The sequence below is a fragment of the Zalophus californianus genome, chromosome 3 (genome assembly GCF_009762305.2).
Source record: "Zalophus californianus isolate mZalCal1 chromosome 3, mZalCal1.pri.v2, whole genome shotgun sequence".
Classification (NCBI taxonomy): Eukaryota; Metazoa; Chordata; class Mammalia; order Carnivora; family Otariidae; genus Zalophus; species Zalophus californianus.
In genome coordinates this window covers 29,973,947-29,995,106 of record NC_045597.1, presented here as the reverse complement: position 1 = coordinate 29,995,106, position 21,160 = coordinate 29,973,947, and the positions used below count along the sequence as shown (strand labels likewise).

Below are 21,160 nucleotides of genomic sequence, written 5' to 3'. Positions count from 1 at the left end.
ACTCATTCCTGTTCTCCCTCCTGATAGCTGGGATCCAAAAAGGCTTGGGTCCCGAGGCAAGGGTGGGAGGACATGCAAAGATCCAGTATCTGCAGCAGCCAGGATCGAATGGAAGGTACCAGCAGAAGTGAGGCAGTCCGGGATCAGACTCACAAACTAAGTGTAATTGTGTTGTGAGGGCAGAAGCAGATCTCTGTTAGTTTTCTAGGGCTGTCATAACACGTACCACAGACTGAATGGCTTAAAATAGAAATTTATTTTCTCACCGTGCTAGAGGCTAGAAGTCCAAGAATAAGACGTCTGTAAGGGTGGGTCCTTCTGAAGATCGAGAAAGAAGAATCTATTCCAAGGTTTCTCTCCTTGGCTTGTAAAGGGTTGCCTTCACCCTGTATCTTCACATTGTCTTACATCTGTGTGTGTCTTCATCCAAATTTCCTCTTCTTGTAAAGATACTAGTCATACTGGAGTAGGACCCACCCCAATGACCACATTTGAACTTGATGACCTGTGTGAAGACCCCATCTCTAAATAAGGTCTCATTCTGACCATACTAGCATTAGGACTTCAGCATATGAATTTGGTGGGGGAACACAATTTGACCCGTAACAACATCCCAGAACAAGGAAACAAAGCCAGAGTTGAGAGCTGTATAAAAAAAGAAATATATGTAATTCAGGGGTGAAGTAAGGCAGGCTCTGGGTGACTGACACCAAGGGAGATGAAATATCCATCACTGCCTTTACTGATCTTTTTCTACAAGGTCATGGTGAACACTGTGTACCTAGATGTGGGTAGAGCTGACTGCCTTAAGGGTTCACGGTCTAATGTCTTCCCCTTGGGGGTCCCTTTAATATCTTTTCCCAGAGCTAGGTAAGGTAGTTAAAAATTTCCCCTGGAGATGTAGAAAAAGAGAATTTGAACTTAATTTCCCAAATATGTTTGGAGCAGCTTCTATGTACAAGGTCATGTAAGGCCATGGTAATGAGACTCTACTCTCAAGTTGTAGTAAAAACCACCAGTGTCCTTAAATAATGGCACTCAGTTCATCCTAGGTTAACAGTGGAAGGAGAATCATTTGCTGGGACAAAATTTTAATTCCCTCAAGATTCACAGTTCTGGTGGTCTCTCACCATTTACTACTGCCAACCATCCTAGGAAGCTGGATTATGTAACATCATGATACATCTCTTCATTTTATTTCATTATCCCCAAGTATTTAGTGAAGTATTATTTTAAAATGATAAAAGGAGGATCACTTAATGCCAGGTTATTAAAATAGTACAGTGGCCCCTGCGGCCAAGAAGGTAGCTCTAATAATTAGCAAAGGACCATTAGGGGTTCAGCAAAAGCCTTCTGTCTCCATTTCTAAATTTGAACGATATGATCTGGGAGGTTCCCTTACGTAGTTCTAGCAGTTATGTCGTTGAAGGAGTCAGTTCTGAATTTTATATCATTCAGACTACAGAATCAAATGATTGCAACACTTCTGAGCTACTTCTGAAATCTTGTGCTTTTGACATGTATTAATTAGCATATTTTCCTGACTATAACTCACATTAAAAAATAATCTAATTTCTACATTTTCAAAATTATGCAGCTAGTTTTTTAAATGTGAAGTTTAAGTGTGGCTATTGAATGCTGCCTAATTTGCAGATTTACCAATTGTTGATGGTTTGGATGTTATATAAAAAGAGTGTTAAGTCTTGTTATACTACAAGAACTTTTTTATAGTATTTTCATCCTTATCGATATTAATTTCATGAGTAAGAGTCCATACTCTGATTCCATGTATAATAACCTTATTTAAATCTACTATTCACAATCACGAGAAGGGAGATTTATGAAAACTAGAGCTAATTCCCAAGGTGAAAAAAATTAGAGCAGAAATAAAAATGAAAAGGTAGTCCGTCAAAATATTGGAATCAATAGTGCCTACTGCTGTGTCACTGAACTTCTAGTAATTATCATTTACTTATGCCTATTCAGTTCACACATGACTGGGGGCATTGTGCCATGAATTTTATTTACATTAGCTCATTCATCCTCACTGCAACCTTATGAAATTAAATATGATTAGTCTAGTTTACAAAAGGAAGATTAGGAAGGTTAATTAACAAGGAAATAGGGAAAGAGATGACTTCATTGTTTTGACTCCTAAACAAGCCTCCCAATCAATCGGGTTCATGACAAAGCCTTTTCTAAACTCATGGGAAAAAAAAAATCAAGAACCACCAGTGTTATAACCAAATATATAAATAACTAATGTATGAATAACATACCAGGGGATATTGTATATCATGAAAGTGTATCTAATCATTGCTGCAGCTCGATTCAAGAATCTAATTGTCCCATTTATCCTCCACATTATGAATTGTTTATTCAAATTTTGGGTTTCGTGTTTCTGTGATCTACAAAGCTGGAATGAAGTCTCTAATTAAATATCCAAGAATTGATTTCAGATGGGCAGGTGGCTTGGCCTCAAATCTTGACTCTTTTACAATTTAGTTAATTGACCTTGGAAAATTCGCTTAGCCTTCCTGAGCCCTAGATGCTGTCCTACAGGATTTTGTGAGATCTGAATGAAATCATCCATGTGAAAATACATAGTTAGTACTTTGTGACACAAAGTTAGTAATCATTAAATGTTAACTTAAATGGACTATAAATCGGTTGTTTATTTTCAGATTTCTTAAAACTTCTAAAGCATTAGTTCTTTCTCTCTCACACATAATCCACACTCTTATATTTGAGTTGTATAGGTCAATTAGCTCAATGTCAGATTTCCAATGTCCCGTATTTATATTTATACATATTTATATTATACATATTATATATATTTTTCTCCTATAGAGACCAAGACCTGAAAAATGTAACTGAAGTAAATTCTAATGTGCCTAAAAACAAAAATGGAAGGTAAGACTTATTATAATTTACTTTTTTGTTATCAATCCCATATAAGCCTACATAAATTATATAACCTTAGAAGATTTGTTGAGGAGTTGAATTGTATTATGGTATAAATATAAATGCTACTGAAATACAAAAATCGATATACAGGGTACTTAATAGTTCATATGGAAAAAAGTGAACAAAATTCAAATTCTGTTGGAATTTCAGACAAAGGGGCTTCTATTCAATTGCTTCGTGTAAAAGGCATCATGGAAATTCAAAGCTCTGCACTTGGGCTGTGAAGATTTATTTTTACTTATTGTTGCTTGGTAGTTCTTCAGTGGTGCAGAAAGCACTCTGGGACTTTCTTCCTTGGATACATAGTTCTAAAAGAATGCACAAATTCATCACAGCTATAAGACAGGACCTAGTTTTGAAAGTTGTTTACACCACAGAGTGTAACAGCATTAAAACGGTTGTACTTTGTTTTTTTGTTTGTTTGTTTGTTTACAAGGAAAGTATAGTTTATAGAAGCTATACTTCATTGTTGTTACAGACTGTTTAAGAAAGAATTATAATTCTTTTCCATGTTTTGCAATCCCCCCTCCCCACATATGGGAGACCCAAAACCAATAGGTTCCTAGTTTTTACCTTTGCAAGGTGCAGTTGTCTTTTCTATTAGTTTTTTTATGCAAAGAAATGATATTGTCAACATTGTGTGTGGAGAGTGGAAAAGCAGGAAGAGATCTGGGTCACTTCTTCCCCATAATGTCTACAAAAGATTTGCATCTAATGGGTAGTTTCTTTCTGTTCCCTTAATTCCTTAAATCATCTTCTGCCTTCTCTTCTTGTAATCACAAAAAGCATTTGATAAAATGAGGGAGGGTAAATTTTCAATAGGATCTGTTTATCTTAGAAAAACATCCACTACTTTGGGGATAGGACCGGGCTTACGGTTAACCAGTCTTCCAGATAATTCAAGTATTATTTGGAAGTGATCAAGGTAAAAAAATTTTCAAGTCAATGATCGTGTATGATTAAGGAACTTTTCATTTAATATGATTTGACAGATGTTCCAATTTCAGTGTGGCTTTTTCACGAAATGGGTTTTATTGGAAGGATTAATGAAGAAATGAAATTTTATAGAAATTCAAGAGCAGGGATGGTAGCCTGGCCAGGCCTCATAGAGGCCTGAACTGGAAGATTGCTCCCTTTTGGCCAGAGAACATTCCATCAAGAATCCGTGAACATTAACCCTAGTTCTTTGTCATTACTATAACTCAGCTACTCCCTGAATTTTGGCTCCTCCCCATTTTCCTCCCACTCTTCCTTCTGCCTGTTGACCTCCTTATTCTCTACTCTATATCTCTTTGATAACCAAGATTCTTTGCTACCTCCCAGTTTCTGCCTCCTCATACCTGGAGTTTACTCTAGCTTTCCGTGGTCTGTCTGGCTTTCTAAAGCAAGGCAGTGTGGGTGTGGCCATCTGCATTGAAGATGGTGTGTAGATGGAAAACACCATGGTTGACAATAAAGTTAACACAGTCTCCTTCCCCTTCCTGCAATTCCATCTGTTTCTCCTGCCTGACATAATCCAACGATGACAGAAACATGCGCAAACACACCCACTCTCTCCCCAGGGAGACGGGAATCAGCACATTCAGTGACTACGTCTCGAGGTCTTAACTACCACTACTGCAAGACCGTTTGTTGATCTCTGAGTTCTGTTTTCAGGTGGTGTTTATTCTCCTTCAGTTCTATCACAATCCTGTAGATGTACGATTTCTCATGGTTCTGCTATCTAAAAATTAAATGGAAAATGTCACCACCACCCTGGCACTGACACAGCAACCATAGTAAAAATTTTCACCTGGAAAAGAGTGGAAAGAAGAAGTCTCTGGGCCCAACTTTTGTGCCCATGGATTCTGGCTGCAAAAAGGACTGTCAAAATGCGTGAATGGGTAAATCTGGAACAGAAAGAAAATAGAGAAAATTCACAGAGAGTAAGAGACTTGACCAAGTGCGGAAGGTTAGTAAGTTAGAGAGGTGGGATGAACCCATGTGTTCTGGCAGCAAATCCTCTCATTTTTTTACAGTAGGGTACTTTTTTTTAAGATTTTATTTATTTAATTGACAGAGAGAGACACAGCGAGAGAGAGGACACAAGCAGGGGGAGTGGGAGAGGGAGAAGCAGGCCTCCCGCGGAGCAGGGAGCCCGATGTGGGGCTCGATCCCAGGACCCCGGGATCACAACCCGAGCAGAAGGCAGATGCTTAACGACTGAGCCACCCAGGTGCCCCAACAGTAGAGTACTTTTTAAAAAATACTTAAAACTTGAAATTTTAAATTTTTCTTTTTTTTTAAAAGATTTATTTATTTATTTTGAGAGAGTGAGAATGAGAGAGAGAGAGAGAGTACATGAGAGGGGGTTAGAGGGAGAAGCAGGCTCCTCACTGAGCAGGGAGCCCGATGCGGGACTCGATCCCGGGACTCCAGGATCATGACCTGAGCCGAAGGCAGTCGCTTAACCAACTGAGCCACCCAGGCACCCTAAAATTTGAAATTTTTATAAGCGCTTAAGAACTTGACATTTTACAGAAGTAAACCCTAACACATATGATACAAAATAGTGGGCTCTTAATAAGATTTTATTCTTTTTGCAAAAGAGATTTATAAAGTTTGCAGGGGTATAGATATTTATCAGTTGAAATTGTTTTATGGTGTTTAATGTCAGGCTGCTAAGGCTAAGTTAGTAAGATGATGGAAATCCAAGTAAGAGTCCTGAGCCAATCTGCTAAACTGAAACTTGATTCACTTTATGAATGCATTCACTTTGTATAGTAACTGGATATCCAAGTAAATATATGTTCCTAATCAGTATATTCATGCAGTTGTGCAACCATCACCACAATCCATTTTAGAACATATTTATCACCTCAAAAACAAACCCCATACCATTAGCAGTCACACATTTTCTCCCCAACCCCTCGTCCTAGGCGACTGCTAATCTACTTTCTGTCTATGAATTGCCTATACTGAACATTTCATATAAATGGAATCATACAATATGTGGTCCTTTATGACTGGCTTCTTTCACTTTGTGTAATGTTTTCAAGATTCATCCATATTATAGCATGTATCAGTATTTTATTTCTTTTTATTCCCAAATAGTATTTTTTCCATTGTATGGCTAAACAGCATTTTGTTCATTCATTAATTGATGGGCGTTTGAATTGTTTTTGACTTTTGGATTGCATTTAACTATTGTGAACAATGCTGTATCTATAACTTTTTATTTGGGATATGTTTTCATTTCTCTTGGGTATATACCTAGGAGTAGAATTTCTGGATTGTGTAGTAACTCTACGTTTAACCATCTAAGGAACCAACACTGTTTTTCAGATCAGCTGTACCATTTTATACTTTGGCAATGTATGAGGGTTGCAGATAGGTAAATTTTCAAGGTGAATTTCTACTGCAGGAAACATTTTCTCAAGAGTAATTCCATTAGGAATTCTGTAAGGTCCTATATACAGTGTTTGAGTTTATATTTTGTAGAGTTGTTATTTAATTAAGAAACAAAACTATGACCATTAATTGGAAGTTATAATTTAACAATTGTTTCAATGAAGAATAACTTCTTAACCATAAAACTTAAACAACAAACATTGTGAGTTATGAGTTCTCCTTTATGAGGATTGTTTAAGGCATTTGAGAGGAATACTTGGGCAGAGTTCCTTGATTGCACCAGTTCCCAAACTTTACTGTATATCACAACCACCTGCTGACCCAGGGATCATACTTTAAGAACCAGTGCTCTTTTGGGTAAGATGTTGGACTGCCCAACCTCTAAGGTGGTGGTTCTCAACCTTAAATTGCACGTGAGACTCACTGGAGAGGCTTAAAAGAAGCCCAGTGCCCAAGCTGTAATTCAAACTAATTAAACCAGAATATCTGGATGTGGGACCCTGTAGCATTATAAAAAGCACTACAGGTGATTTCACTGCCAAAGTATTTTCTAACTATTTCTATGGTTCTAAATAATAATAAAAAATAGATCACCACTTATTGGCATCAAGATAGAATTTCCTGTGTAACATCTATCACCATCTCATGAAGAGCAAAGAAAGACTTGGCAATGATCACAGACCCTAGGAAACTAAAGAGACATGATGATTTTGTGGAAGATATATCCTGATTCTGATTCTGGAACTGAGAAAGGATATCAGTGGAAAAACTGATGAAATACAAATGAAGTCTGTAGTTTAGTTAACAGTATTGTACCAACGTTGATTCTTTAGTTTTGACAAATGTACCATGGTTATATATGGTATTAGTATTAGGAGAGGCTGGGTGAAGGGTAGACACGGCTTGTCCACACTGTCTTTGCAATTTTTCCATATATTTAAAATTACTTGAAAATAAAAGGTCTAGAAGATCTCTATATATTTTTTTAGCAATTTATTTTTTTAAAAGATTTTATTTATTTATTTGAGAGAGAGAGAGAATGAGAGAGAGCACATGAAAGAGGGGAGGGTCAGAGGGTAAAGCAGATTCCCTGCTGAGCAGGGAGCCCGATGCGGGACTCGATCCAGGAAGGCCAGGATCATGACCTGAGCCGAAAGCCGTCACTTAATCAACTGAGCCACCCAGGCGCCCTAAAAGATCTGTATTTTTTTAATCTGTCATCTTCCAAACCTACTGGTGGAGTAAAATCCATCAAAGAGTTTATTGTTCCACATTTCAAATTTGTTTACTAATATTTGGTTTTTATTCACAAGTTAAATCTTCATGAAGGCATAGTCATTAATCTCATTATAAACACAACGAGGAAATGCTACTCGTATTATCACTCCATCTGGGCTGCCATAGCAAAATACCACAGACCAAGTGGCTTAAACAACAGAAATTTTTTTTCCCACAACTCTGGAGGCTGCCAGTCCAAGATCAAGGTGTTGGCAGGTTTAGCTTCTCCTGGGGCCTTTCTCCTTGGCTTGCAGATGGCCATGTTCTCACTGTGGCCTTGCATGGCCTCTCTTTTGTATTTGCACGAACACATGCAGATCTCTCGTGTCACTTCCTCTTCTTAAAAAGACACAAGTCCTATGGCCCCACCCATGACCTCACTTAACCTTTTTCACCTTCTTATAGGCTCTGTCTGCAAATCACATTGAGGGTTAGGGTTTCAACATACGAATTTTGGGGGGAGACAATTGAGTCCAGAACAGTACTGTTTGCAAATTATTTCCCTTTTCTATTTGCCGATTTTGCTAACTGGTGATAACTTGATTTTATACTGCTGAGGCTGGTGCAAGCACATTTCAGACTCACTGACAACCTTTGTTCTTTGAAGCTGTTTATCTGTTAAAATTGGGTTTTTGTATTGTATATGATATGATTTGAATATTTCCAAATAACTGCTAGCTAGGTTTATAATTCCTGGAATGACATATTCTAATAATCACGTTAGAGAATCTGATGTTAATTCTACTTTCTCATTACTTAGTATCATTTTAATGTAGCTGTATGTTTTGTGAAACATCTGTCTTAAAACTAGAAGATAATTTTCTGTATGCCAGAGATAATATGTGAACAAATGTTTTCCTCTTCTTTAAGAGCTATCAGGGAATGGAAGGAACAGCGTGTTTAAAAATGATAAGTCTTGATTAAGATCTCAACTGTCCTCTTGGTTTTCACATCTCTTCTATATCAGAGTTTACTAACCTGGAGGGAGAAATGTGGCTAAAATTTTTACAATTCCTGCATTAAAATTTTCCTTTGTTCCAGAGGAAAAAGAAAATATGCCTACACTTTGTTAAGCGTAGTGATATTTTTTTGAGTTAGCAGAAATCTAGGTCAGGAATCTGTAATCTTCAAAGTATTCCTTTCCATTAAAAATAAGATGGAAACTGTAATTTCCAAAAGCAACCCCTGGATAATTTTCATCAAATTGATAAACTCTCAAGATATATTATACATTATATATTATTATATATTATACATGAGAAGCTTTGTACAGTGGCACTGCTGTAGGTAATATGACACATGCCTGTAGATTATTCTTAAAGGTAAGAGAGTGGTCGCTGTGGAGAGTGAAACAGTATATGTATTCTATTTGTGTATCTGCACAGAAACCAGACAAACATAAAGAGGTTCATGTATGTAAAGAATGTTAATTGAACAGAATTTTAATAAAACAAAAAACTTCTAAGTGGCCTTAGAAATGCCAAATATTTGTGTTTGCTTTCCCAGGCTAGATGGCCAAGTCGATGGATCCACAGATGCTTTAAACAACCAGCTCACTAGAACTCCTGCCCATTTGTATGAAGCCAGGAGAAATCTCAGGTACTGCAGCCAATTATAAAACAAATGACAGAACTATTCTCCTTCTGTTTTTAAAAATCATCTTATATAAAATCTGACCCCTCCTTTGAAATGCATAAATTTCTAATTTTATCCGTGACTATATGTAAACCGCACACAAAGACATTAAGTTAACAACTTAGTCATTGGGAAGTTTTGATACCTGCATAGGAAAGTGTAAATGTGATTTTTCCCTGAAAATTTTACTTTTTTTTTTACGAGCCTGTTTGTGACATTGGTGTTGATATTCTTTAGATAGATTTAAAGGTTTCATTAAATTACATGTTATCATGTTAGTTCATTAAGGTCAACTTTTTGAGATTTATGGGGAAAGTTATGGTTTGGAAATATGAATGAGACACCAGGGAAACAAACAGTAAAATGTATTACACAAATATTCCAAATAATCTTCATGCTCTACAGCAGATATTCTGAGTGACCAATTTTCATAGCAGCATTCTGGAAGTAGGCCAAGACAGTGGAAGCTAAGAACATACTGGGAGATATGAAGACATTTTGCAGAAGTGGTTTAATACCCCTTTAACAATTACATTTCAAAAGTTATAATTTAAAAGGAATATGTAAGCACTATTTGTTTGCTTTGAATTGGATAATAGCCTTATTGTTTTCATTATCCTTATAACTAAATTTTAAACATTAAGTAAATGGTTTGTATTTCAGCTTCAATGCTGAAACCAGGCATGCAGGACCGAAGGATACCTTTGTGTATACAAGGACGTACGTGGAGAACAGGTACTGGAAATTTATTTAAAATATTTTGCTACATTTATTCTAATTTTGAAATAATCTGTGTGTAAGAAGAGATGCTATTATTTTGGAGTAAGCTTGGATTTTTTCAAATAGAAGACCACTTAGGAGTATGTTAAGTTCTAAGTATATAATTCTTTATAATGTTTCCAATATCAAGTAGTTGGCAAATAATCATAAGTAGTCATTGGATGAACCGAATACTTGAATATAACAAGTATATACATAATAGGATAACCATTTGTCAGTTCTCACATAATTGTATGTAACTGAATGTTTATAACAAGCTTTATAAAATTACACAATACAAAATTACACAAAATTACTCAGATATTCCTATGCTGACTTCAAGTTCCACTTAAATAGTTCTATATACTACTCTGGTTCTATCTATTATCATTTGCCTTTATTCTGAAATAAGGGGTATTACCTTTAGTAGATACGCTCTGGCCCAAATTACAGAGAATTGATATCCCCAAAAATCTGCTGCTTGGAGTGATGGGTGTTGAGGAAAATGTCAAACAAAGTCATTAATTCACAACCCATTCCATTTCAGGGAGTACAAAAACAAGAATTAGCCTAACTGTGGAGTAATATACTGATGGGGAATACAAATGTGATCTTTGTGACATATGTGTTAATCAGAGCCCATTTCAAAGAAGGGAGAGCATCTCTGGAGAGGGTCCCTGAAAGGACTCTAGGAACATCATTATATGTCAGAAGGTGGACAATTTTCCAAAAAAGGTTTCTCAAAACCACACATCATTTTCCTTGTAAAATTCAGCTTCAAGTTCAATTTTTCTGCTGAATCTAATTCTCCCTAAACTGTATGCTGATGTTGCAGTATAGCGTAGAGATCCTGGTGTCAGATCTGGGATTGAATCTGTGTCATTTGCTAACCATGTGGTCTTGGCAAAAGCAACTTAAGTCTCTTCACATCTCAGTTTCCTCATCAATAAAATGGGAGTAATAATATATGTATCCTGCACAAATGTGTACACACTCTTACTTAGCATTATGCGTTACGTATTCCAAATAGATTCTGACAACAGTCTGCCTGTGGGCAGTTTGGAGGGAGAGAGAGATTTCCTATTTAAAAATCCCAGGTGAAGGTTGTGGAATTACCACTCACTGTATGAAATAATAGGAATGTATTGCTTCCAGCCTTAATATATTCCCAGGTAGCATAAGTCTTGGGAAGCAATTATGAGCAGCTAGCTGGTTAGTGCATTGCAGATTTCGTTTGTCTCCGGGAAAGACTGACATTTACAAACTGGAGCAGTCTGAGAAATAGAACAAAGAGGACCTAAAATTACCTTTTTTTTTTTTTTTTTTTTTGCTTTCATGCTGGACTGTTCTTGGATGTTTTCAAATAAAAATAAACATTTCTACAGCTTTCTGTAGTTCAAGAATCTGCTTCTCTACCTGAATGGTGATTTTTGTATGTGCTTACACTGGCTCATGCTTTGCGTATTTCCTTTTCTCTGTTAGATTACATGTGGCTTTCTTTTAGTAAATGAATGAGGGACGGGAAGCATAAATTTCATGAGAAATGGTAACTGCTTTACCTGTTCATACTTGTTCCTGTGCTCCTTGCCCTATTCTCTATTTACTTCAGTAGATATGTCAACTTATGTCACCTTGGAGGTGGCTTGTGTATTAGCTCTTCTCTATATTAAAAAAAAAAAAAAGATGTTAGTTCCATGATGTTTGCAACATCACAGAGAAGAATAATAAGGCTGCATGAGGAGGTATGTGTGCTTTGTCACCTGCATATGGGTGTGTACAACAAGACTAGGGAAATAGTCAAATTCTCACACATCCATATGTGTTTGTTTCTAGTAAATCACTGAAGGATGGATATCAGAATATCTCTGGAAAATACATACAAACTGTTTATTCGACTTCAGATAGGTGAGTATGTCTATATTTCCACACCTAAAAGTATATATACTCACATACTTACATGTACACTTATATATACATATGTGTATACATAATTTCATTATAATATATTATGTATTTTAGTGTATATGTATGTATGTGTGTATGCATATATATACTTTCACATATAATATATATTTTATATCCACATCTGATATATTTTTATTATATATGTAACATTGAAATATGTGATTCTTGTTGTCCATTGTACTTAGAGACGGCGTCCTGATGGTGATTGTCATATATGTGTACGAATGGAACAACGTACAACAACCTCTGCATCCAGGAATTAATTCTTTGGCTTCCTGTGTGTTGCTGCTCTCTGATTTTGATGTACTTGATGTACTTGATTCCAGTAGAGTTTTGCATGCTTTCCAGCTACCTCCCAGACCAGCCCCTCTGCTGTTGCTGATTCCCAGGAGTCCCTGTTAATGTCACATTTTTAGCGTCTAGGCTCCATTGCGTCACTTGACTGTGCCCTCAACCCTCCGTCCTTGTGGTTTTCCAGAACCAGCTCACCTTACAAACAGCTGCGTGGATATGCTGCTATGATGCGCTCTGGGCCCACACTCACTTCTCAAGACAGGGGTTATAATGCATATCAAGTTAGTTCTGGGAAACGGACACCAGGCTTTTGCTGTTGGTGATCCTTTTTTACCATTTAATGTTCAGTGAGGCACATAGGTGATGCTCATGAGAATATAACCTGCAGATTTCCAGTGGACAAAATGAAAATAATTAACATTTCAACCCAACCACCGGAAAGAAGCTGTAATGCAAATGTACAACGTTTTATGGATGGTGTTTCTTTATAGCAGAGGCGGGACATATGACTTATTGAGGGTGAGGGCCTATCTTATTTTTATGCACAGCCTCAGCTTGTAATGCAGTGTTGGGCAACTAACAGGTACTCAGTAAATGTTTTCAGAAAAAATAAACCAATGCTCTGTTGGCTAAGAAAAACACGGATGGGCCAGGCATCAAAATTATATCCTCTTTCTGTCACTTTTATAAGATCTTGTAGTACCAGCGATCTTCTGAGTGTCTTGCCTTTAAGTCACACTTCCTTAAAGGATAAAGTCATCTATGCAAGCATTAAAACTACAAATACTGCCTAGATAACTAAAACCAAACTAACAAATAAAAAACAGAGCTTTTTTTCATAATGCTTTTTAAAAGGTCTTTGATTAACAGTATGACCTTAATAAGGACAACACCAACATCAGAGCTGTCCCTGGGCTCTCGTTGTTACTGTTAACTTAAGGAAGGAAAACATTCTTCACAGAAGTATTGCTCTTAATATGAAGAATTTCAGTTCTGTTACTCAAGTGGTCCTTAAAATTTTTCTTAGTCATCAGAGCAAAAGTCAATTCTCTGTAAGACCAGTCAAGCAACTTTTTTTGATTATTGTGTGAAATTAACTAAATTCCCAGAGTTCTTATCTAAGCATTTCAATCCCATTTAAAGTGGCTTCCCACTTAACAGGATAAAGACTAATTCCTTTGCACAATTATTTATGGGCTTTAAAATCTGTTCCTGCTGAATATTGACTGGTGTTTAATCACTCCAGATACTCTCTTGGGTACATCCTGTTCACTCTGTGTGGAATTCCTCTCTCCTGCCCCTCTGCACCTCACCGAGCTCACCTTGAAAGCCCCTCTGTCTTCAAGCTTTAACTCATGTGGCACTTTTTCCAGCAAGGCCTCCCTGACTCCACGCCGGGGAAGAGTTGTTTCGTTGGCCATGCTCTCCTAATTCTCTCCATGTATCCGTAATATGCTGTGATTATCAAATCAAACACTTGGCTGCCCTCATGGAAGGAAGGAGACTGTCTCCCTCTATGTAATTCCCAGCTCTTCCCTCAGTGCCTCTACAATGGAAGTGGGATAGAGAGTGCCTGTTTTCTACTCTTGAAGCGCTTACAGTCTTCCATGGGAAATTTAAGTGTGTGTGCACACATGCATGTATATATATGAATTATCCATAGGAAAGTATTTGCCAGGAATATGTAAGGAAGTGCCTTTAGAGTTAATTGACAGAGGAAAATATTTATTGATATATATATAAGGACTTGGACGAGGGTGCTAGAATGACTGAAAGTATAAAACCAGACAGGTTTCATCTGCTTGAATCTCATCTCACCTCCTCCTTCCATCCGTTTTCTCTTCTCTCTGCTTCTAGTCCTGGGCTTGATCCTAGGATCAAGGCTCCCAGGCACGACTAGTTCACCTTCCCCCAGGGAGCCCGATAGGTTTCATGGGCAGGCCCAGGGTAGCCCAGGGACTCTGGGTCCACACTGCCTTACTCAAATCCTGCCACTGCCACTCAATTGTCTGCATGACCTGAGCAAATTTCTTACCCTTCTGAGCCTCAGTTTCTTCTTCTGTAAAATGATGTAAAAATAGTAGTACCTGCTTTTCAGACATGTTGTGAAAAATAAATGAGTTTATATGAACCACGTGCATGGAAAGCACACTGCCTGTATAAAGCATATTAGCACTATATAAGTATTGGCTATTTTTTAAAAAATATTTATTTATTTTAGAGAGAGCACACACGAGAGGGGGAGGTGTGAAGGGGAGGGACAGAGGGAGTCAGGCAGACTCCACGCTGAGAATGGAGCCGGATGTGGGGCTCAATCTCACGACCCTGAGATCATGGCATGAGCCAACACCAAGAGTCGGATGTTTAACCACCTGAGCCACCCAGGTGCCCCAGTATTGGGTATTTTTCTTTTACCACCCCATTGTGTACCCTACTGTGGAAATTTCAGGCCTGCTGCTCACACCCTGAAACTAATAAACTTTGCAGGGTGCTACTTTAGACAGTTCTAATACCTTCCCAAAAGAAAAGAATCACAGAGCTGTTGGCCGTTCATGAGGTGATGGTGTGACTTTTTGGACTTGCTGATCATATCTGTGGTTCATTTGTTATTGAATATTATTTTTCCAAAATAAAAAACAAAACTCTCTTTTCCTCATCAAATTTCTGGACGGGTTATATCTTGTTGGAGAACATAAGTTTTGTCATGAAAGCTAGCCCTGTAATTCTGAGTCTTAAAAGACACCAAGAGATTATACACAGTTACAGGGGAGCATTTTGGGGACTCTAGACCCTAGAGTCTGGGGTACCATGGACCCATCATTTGTGAATTTGCCAAAACACTTTTGAGTGGAATTGTATTTTTGTCCTATTGAATGTTTTGAGAGCTAAAATTTTATATTAATCTACAGTATAATTTTTCTATGATATATGCAAATTAATAATTCAAAACCCTCTTCTAGCTTCAGGGGGTACTCATGACCTAGTTCAATTAGGAAACTGTGAACATCTTTGCCCTGCCCAGATGCACCCTTGATTGCTAATGAATTAATAATTTGAGACTTTCCTTCATGTTAATTCTTTGATATTATTTTGAGGTAACTAGAAGAATCAATTCTATTAATAGAATAAGTAAGTCCCAAACTTTCCTTGATTTTCATACAATTTCCTAAAGTATCAACAAAATTAACATATCATTTCCACATGACTTTATGGGGAATACATCCATCACTTGCATGATGACAAATTTATTTGTAATTGCTTACATCCCTATAGGTCTGTCATTGAAAGAGATATGTGTACTTATTGCCGGAAACCTTTGGGCACAGAAACAAAAATGATTTTAGATGAATTACAAATTTGCTGCCATTCCACTTGCTTCAAGGTAAGGATATGTTTATTGCAGTTAATGAAATATAGACCTGCATAATGATGACTAGAATAAAAATAATTATTTGATGAAATACATGAGATGAAGTTAAAGCCTTCAAAAATAGTCTAATCCACATTAATAATATACTACTTAAATATTTCTCAGAGTTCTGCAGCCTGAACCTCAAAGGTTTATAATTACTATCTTGGCTTTGGGCTTAGGGTTGATTACTGACACATTTATTGCTCTTACCCTAGAGATTTAAATCTGTAAAAATATAAATACTTGTTCTCTTTATAAAAGTTTTTGTAACATTTTAATGAATCATGCATTGCATAAAAAAATCATGAAATCCAAAAAGAAAAAGAAATTGTTGAGAAGAAAGCTAGGAGCTTTTTACATGAGGCATGAAATCAGGACTGATAGGCTTAACAATAGTTGAAAGTCAGTCTGCTTTTGAGAACATGATTAGTTATAACTAACTGTGGCTGTAGCATAATAAAAATAAAGCTTATGTAGCAGAATGCTTCAGTTTGTGGTCATACGCCATTTCTCTTACTTCTCACAGTAATATTGAACAGGTTAACATGATAGTTGTTGGTGTAACTGGTTGAGCACTGAATTGGGAATCTGAAGGCCTGAGTATGCATTCTAACTTCCACTAACTGTGGCTCATTTTGGACCAGCACCTAATTAGTTTGGCTTCAGTTTCCTTCTCTGTAAAATAGGTAGCTGACTAGACTAGTGGTTCTCAACTCAGGCTGTACATTATAATTATCTGGGAGCAATTAGGAGAAAAATAGAATGCTTGGGACCGGCCCCGATTAAATAAAAAAATCTCAAAGATGATTCCTGGGCATTGGTATTTTTAAAAGCTCCTTGGATAGCTCTAAGGGCAACCAATTTAAGAATCATTTGCTTAAATCCAAGGATCCTTTCTGTGCTGACATTCTGTGGTATAGATATAATTACCTAATGCAGTCAAATACGTGTAATACTTTGACAACTGATTGCTTCTCCTTCAATTAGCTTCAGACAGTGACACATAGCAATCAGATATATGATGCCTCGTTTTGAGAAAAAAAATCCAATTTTAGGCCACATTTTATAGAATTCCATTTAAAATAATTGTGAAATTATTTTTTGTGAAAAATTTTTGTGAAATTATTCACAAAAAAGTTGTGAAAATTGCACAATTAATTATAAGAAAATGAAATTTCCTTTTAGTTATGAAAATTTACTCAATAAAACAAAAGTTAGCCTATAGCTCTTTATTTAAAGTTATTATGCAGAAAACTTTTTAAAATAAGATAATTCTCCCAATTATTTCTTTTGGTAAATAACAATAATTTCCATTTATTATATTTTGGATGATTTATTTCTATTTTCGATTTAATTATAAAATACTACTGAGAATAAAAATGTCCCCACACTCCTCAGAAAAGATGTATTACTCTTATAGCCATGATAATAGAGAACCACCTGGACTTGTTTAAACGTATTGAATTGATCAATGACAATTTGCTTCAATGAACTCACCTCTGAAAGCCATCCAATCAGTGACAGCCTTATGCTTGAAAGTCAGCCATTCAGCAGTGAACTTGTTTCCAAAGAACATAGGTCAACCCTTTTCTGCCTCCATAACCAACACAACACAAAACAAACTGTTCGCTAAAGCCTATGTAATAGCAGAGGTCTGTTTTGTCCAGTCAGGCTGTAATTGGACAACATAACTCCCCCTTAGTAAGCAAACAAATAGGCTTTGTGTTTTTGTTTGCGATATTGAGTAGTGATCTTATCCTTGGCATAACCAATTTTTGAAAATTTATATCTACTCTATTGTGAGTTAAGTAGAAGCTTCAGTGCTATAGATGCCCTGAAATGCACATTTTCAGAGTAGAGAGATGTTGTGAGAATTTATTTGAAAAGTTCAACATTAGGGTCCTGGACAAGTACATTCTCGCTTTCCCGGTGGGTTCTCTTTCACCTGAGTGTTGCTATGTAGCATGGTAGTGAATGAATCGAAAGGGCTTTTCTATTACACTAAGAATCTAGACTTCACATATAATATGTGCAAACTTCATATATTGTTTTTTCCTTTAGTGTGAAATATGCAAACGGCCTTTGGAAAACCTACAAGCAGGTGACAGTATTTGGATTTACAGACAGACAATACACTGTGAACCTTGCTACTCTAAAGTAACGGGTAAGTGTTAAGCTCTTTAAGAAATGATCACTTTTACTAATATTAATGAGCACTTAATATTGTTGAAATGAAGGATTTCAATAAAGTTAAAAATATTTTATTAATTACATTTAGTTAAGAATTCAGCTGAAGGTAGTTATACAATCATAGTATTTTAAGGTATAAAATCAGTTAATATATATGATTGTCTCCTGATATCAGGCCAGGCATAATACAACTAAGTAAAGAGGTCACTTATTTTGGAAAGTTTTTTTTATTTTTTCCAAACAAAAATAAAGATCTTCTTTGCTCAAATAATTGTTTGAAGTCCATTTCTGTGAATGACCTTTTATATTTGCACTGAAGTATACTTTTGTATCTAATTTGGTTACTATGCTAAATGCTTTTCAATGTTATCTTTAAATGGAAAGTTTAGAGCTAGTTCTATATAATTCTATATTAAGTATAGCATCTAAGTATTTTTTATGAGCTCTTAATTGGCATAAATGATATGAGAAGAAAACACTAAGGACTTGCATTTTTAACTCATTTTCTTTAAGCAGTGTAAAAACTTTAAAAGTTGATCTGAAAGTTATGCATAAAGTACACTAAGTTAGCAAAATAAAATCCTATGATACTTGATTAGTTTTTAATAGCCAGTATCAGGATTTTATTTTAATTTAATGATACATAGGTAGAATAACCGAGATGATATTGGATAGCGGGTCAACAGAACTACATGAGGGCAAGTTCCCTGATGTCTTACTGGCCTGGCGAATAAAAGAGGAGCATGTGCAGTTCTTACATGGGATCCAAAATATGGAATTTAACAATAAATGTGTGACATTAATGAGGTACTGGGAGGCTGCATCTGGAAAATGCTCTGAGAAATACTCAGAAACCCACATTCCATCAGGCTGCAGTATCAATTACAAGAACAAACCTAATTATATTCATACTTGGCTTTCTATTTTCTGCTTTCCCCAGCCAGTTCCCATATTCCATTTTCTTCGTAATTTAGCAGCCTTATTATGATCCAGTATTATATCAAAGGCCTTGGTGTGCTTGGTGGCACTCTCAAACTTTCAGTTTTCTAGAAATCCATGAAACGGCTTAGGAGATATGATTACCAAAAGACTCAGAAATCTTTGTGTCTTCCTGTCTAGGTGCACTCCACATGCATTGCCTATTTTATAGTACATATTGGTTGTCAAGACTCGACTCTCAGGCATCTCATAAATACAAGTACCAGGCATTGGTAACTTTGTGTTTATGGTGTCTGACCAAAAGCCATAGTGATGAATGCAGTAGAAAGAAAAAATAAAATGCTTAATCCACCACTACCCCGTTGATGAATAGTTATTTAAAATTTTTTAATTACAGGCTTATGTTTGTACTGAAGTTGTATTTCTAACTGTTATTTTCTTTAAAATTTTCAGCTAAGTGGATTCAATAATCCTGGCACATGGAAATCAAGAGAAAAGCATTCATTAGGAAGTTAAATTTTATTTTAAGAATATGTCATCTAGAAAAGCTTTTACACTGAAGATTGACTCTTGTATACAACTAACAATTCTGCTATTGCATAAATAATCTAATTGCCTTCAATAAGGTCATATACATAAAGGAAGCCATCTGGTATCTGGTTAGATTTAGCCATGAAAAATTCAAGTGGTTCCAGTTACCAATGTCAAAGGAATGATGCTTCTGATGGCAGTGAGCTGTGTCAACCCTAACCAGGTCCATCTCTGCTCCGTAAGTGGGCTGCGCATCGTGGTTGCCATTATAGACAAGTTTATTTTTTTCCCATCTTTGTTTCCCTAAAGATTTGTATTTACAGACATTATTGACATCCTGACAAACTGTCAAAAAGGCAAGATATATTTCTCTTATGCTCAAAAGAAATGTTGATAGAAATTTTTTTATGAAGTTTGGCAGAAAGATGTTTCATATAAAGTTGTATGAACCTCAGAGAATCACTTGACCCTTCCATACAAAATGATTGGTCCCTTTCTGCTCCCCACATTTTCTGATTCTAAAGCAAGTGTTGTTTTCTCTTTAAAAGCATATTTGAATATGTGTTTGTTAAGCATATTGAACTAAATAGTACATCTAAACAATTTAATGTTATCCTTCAGTTTGCCACAGATATAATTTTTATAGAATGTTTTAAAAACAGAAACATGGATTTATGGGTAATGGGTAAAATTATACATGATGTGTATAGTTTACATATTATAAATTGTTAGATTTTCTTTGCATGCATTTCAAAATCCAAGTATATGAATAATCTCTGAGAAATAATGGTTGTGGATTACAAAGACATGTTCTTTTGCTTGTCGCATCTATTCATATTACATAGCACTTTACAGTTGCAGACAGCTTATAAATAAAAATAAAATGAACTACCAGTTACACAGAACCTTTTTGTGGAGTGTCTATAAATATCATTCGCTGATATCGATGTTGTCAATTACAGAGATCATAATTTTGTATATTCTATGCCATGCTGGTTAATGTAATTCTTTAACTACTTGAGCTATAGCTTTTATTTTACTATTATTATTTTTTTGAGAGCGAAGAGTAGTGGGGGAGAGGCAGGGGGGAGAGAGAATCCCAAGCAGGTTCCACGGCCGGTGCAGATCCCGACACAGAGCTCCATCTCAAGACTCTGAGATCATGACCTGAGCCAAAATCAAGAGTGGGTTGTTTAACTGACTGAGCCACCCAGGCACCATATAGCTTTTATTTTTAAAGAGCTTTTTCTTGATGAATTGAGAATTCAATAATCATATATGAGGAACTAGTATTATTGTGAGAAATTGAAAAACTATTTTATATGCACATAGCAACTGCTTTCTCAAAGGAAGACATACAGAATATTGAAGAGAGGGAGGAATTTTAGGGAAGCTTAAGGTAGTTGTGAAAAACTGACATCAACTAGGGAGATTAAATGATCATTATGTATTTTCCAAACGTTGATAAATTTAAAGAATTATTCTTCAGTGTAATGATTTCAAGAATCTGTTTCTTTTAGAGACTGGTCTGCAAAGCGTTAAGTACAAAACGCTTATAAAAATACAGCAATGTATAATTGTTGTCCTACGGAGGGGAAGCCAGAAAAAACAATTAATAATAATTGGATATTCATTAATTCATGCCTGATGAGAAGCAGTGGTAATTGAGCCATATGTTTTATTGTTCTTTTATTACAGGCTATCAGAGTGGATCAAAAGAAATAATTTTCTTAGGGTTGGAATTTGTGGCAGAAAAGGACTGATGGAAGAGTATCTCTCCCTTTTATATGAAGTGTATTA

At 36.1% G+C, this 21,160-nt stretch overlaps 1 protein-coding gene across 7 annotated transcripts in view; it reads left to right on the top strand.

Annotated features, from left to right (window-relative positions):
- The window catches only part of SCEL (sciellin), a 302,338-nt gene extending 281,853 nt beyond the window's left edge, over positions 1-20,485 (top strand). For 4 of the 7 annotated variants that reach the window (XM_035726891.1, XM_035726893.1, XM_035726889.1 and 1 more), the window contains 7 exons: positions 2,851-2,913; positions 9,142-9,234; positions 9,934-10,005; positions 11,863-11,934; positions 15,562-15,670; positions 17,762-17,864; positions 19,283-20,485. In XM_035726891.1, coding sequence (XP_035582784.1) covers positions 2,851-2,913; positions 9,142-9,234; positions 9,934-10,005; positions 11,863-11,934; positions 15,562-15,670; positions 17,762-17,864; positions 19,283-19,299 — 529 coding nt within the window. In that variant the 3' untranslated portion in view covers positions 19,300-20,485. The remainder of the gene's footprint in view (positions 1-2,850; positions 2,914-9,141; positions 9,235-9,933; positions 10,006-11,862; positions 11,935-15,561; positions 15,671-17,761; positions 17,865-19,282) is intronic. The other 3 variants (XM_035726890.1, XM_027591403.1, XM_035726892.1) reach the window with 2 other exon arrangements.
- The last annotated feature ends 675 nt before the right edge of the window (positions 20,486-21,160 follow it).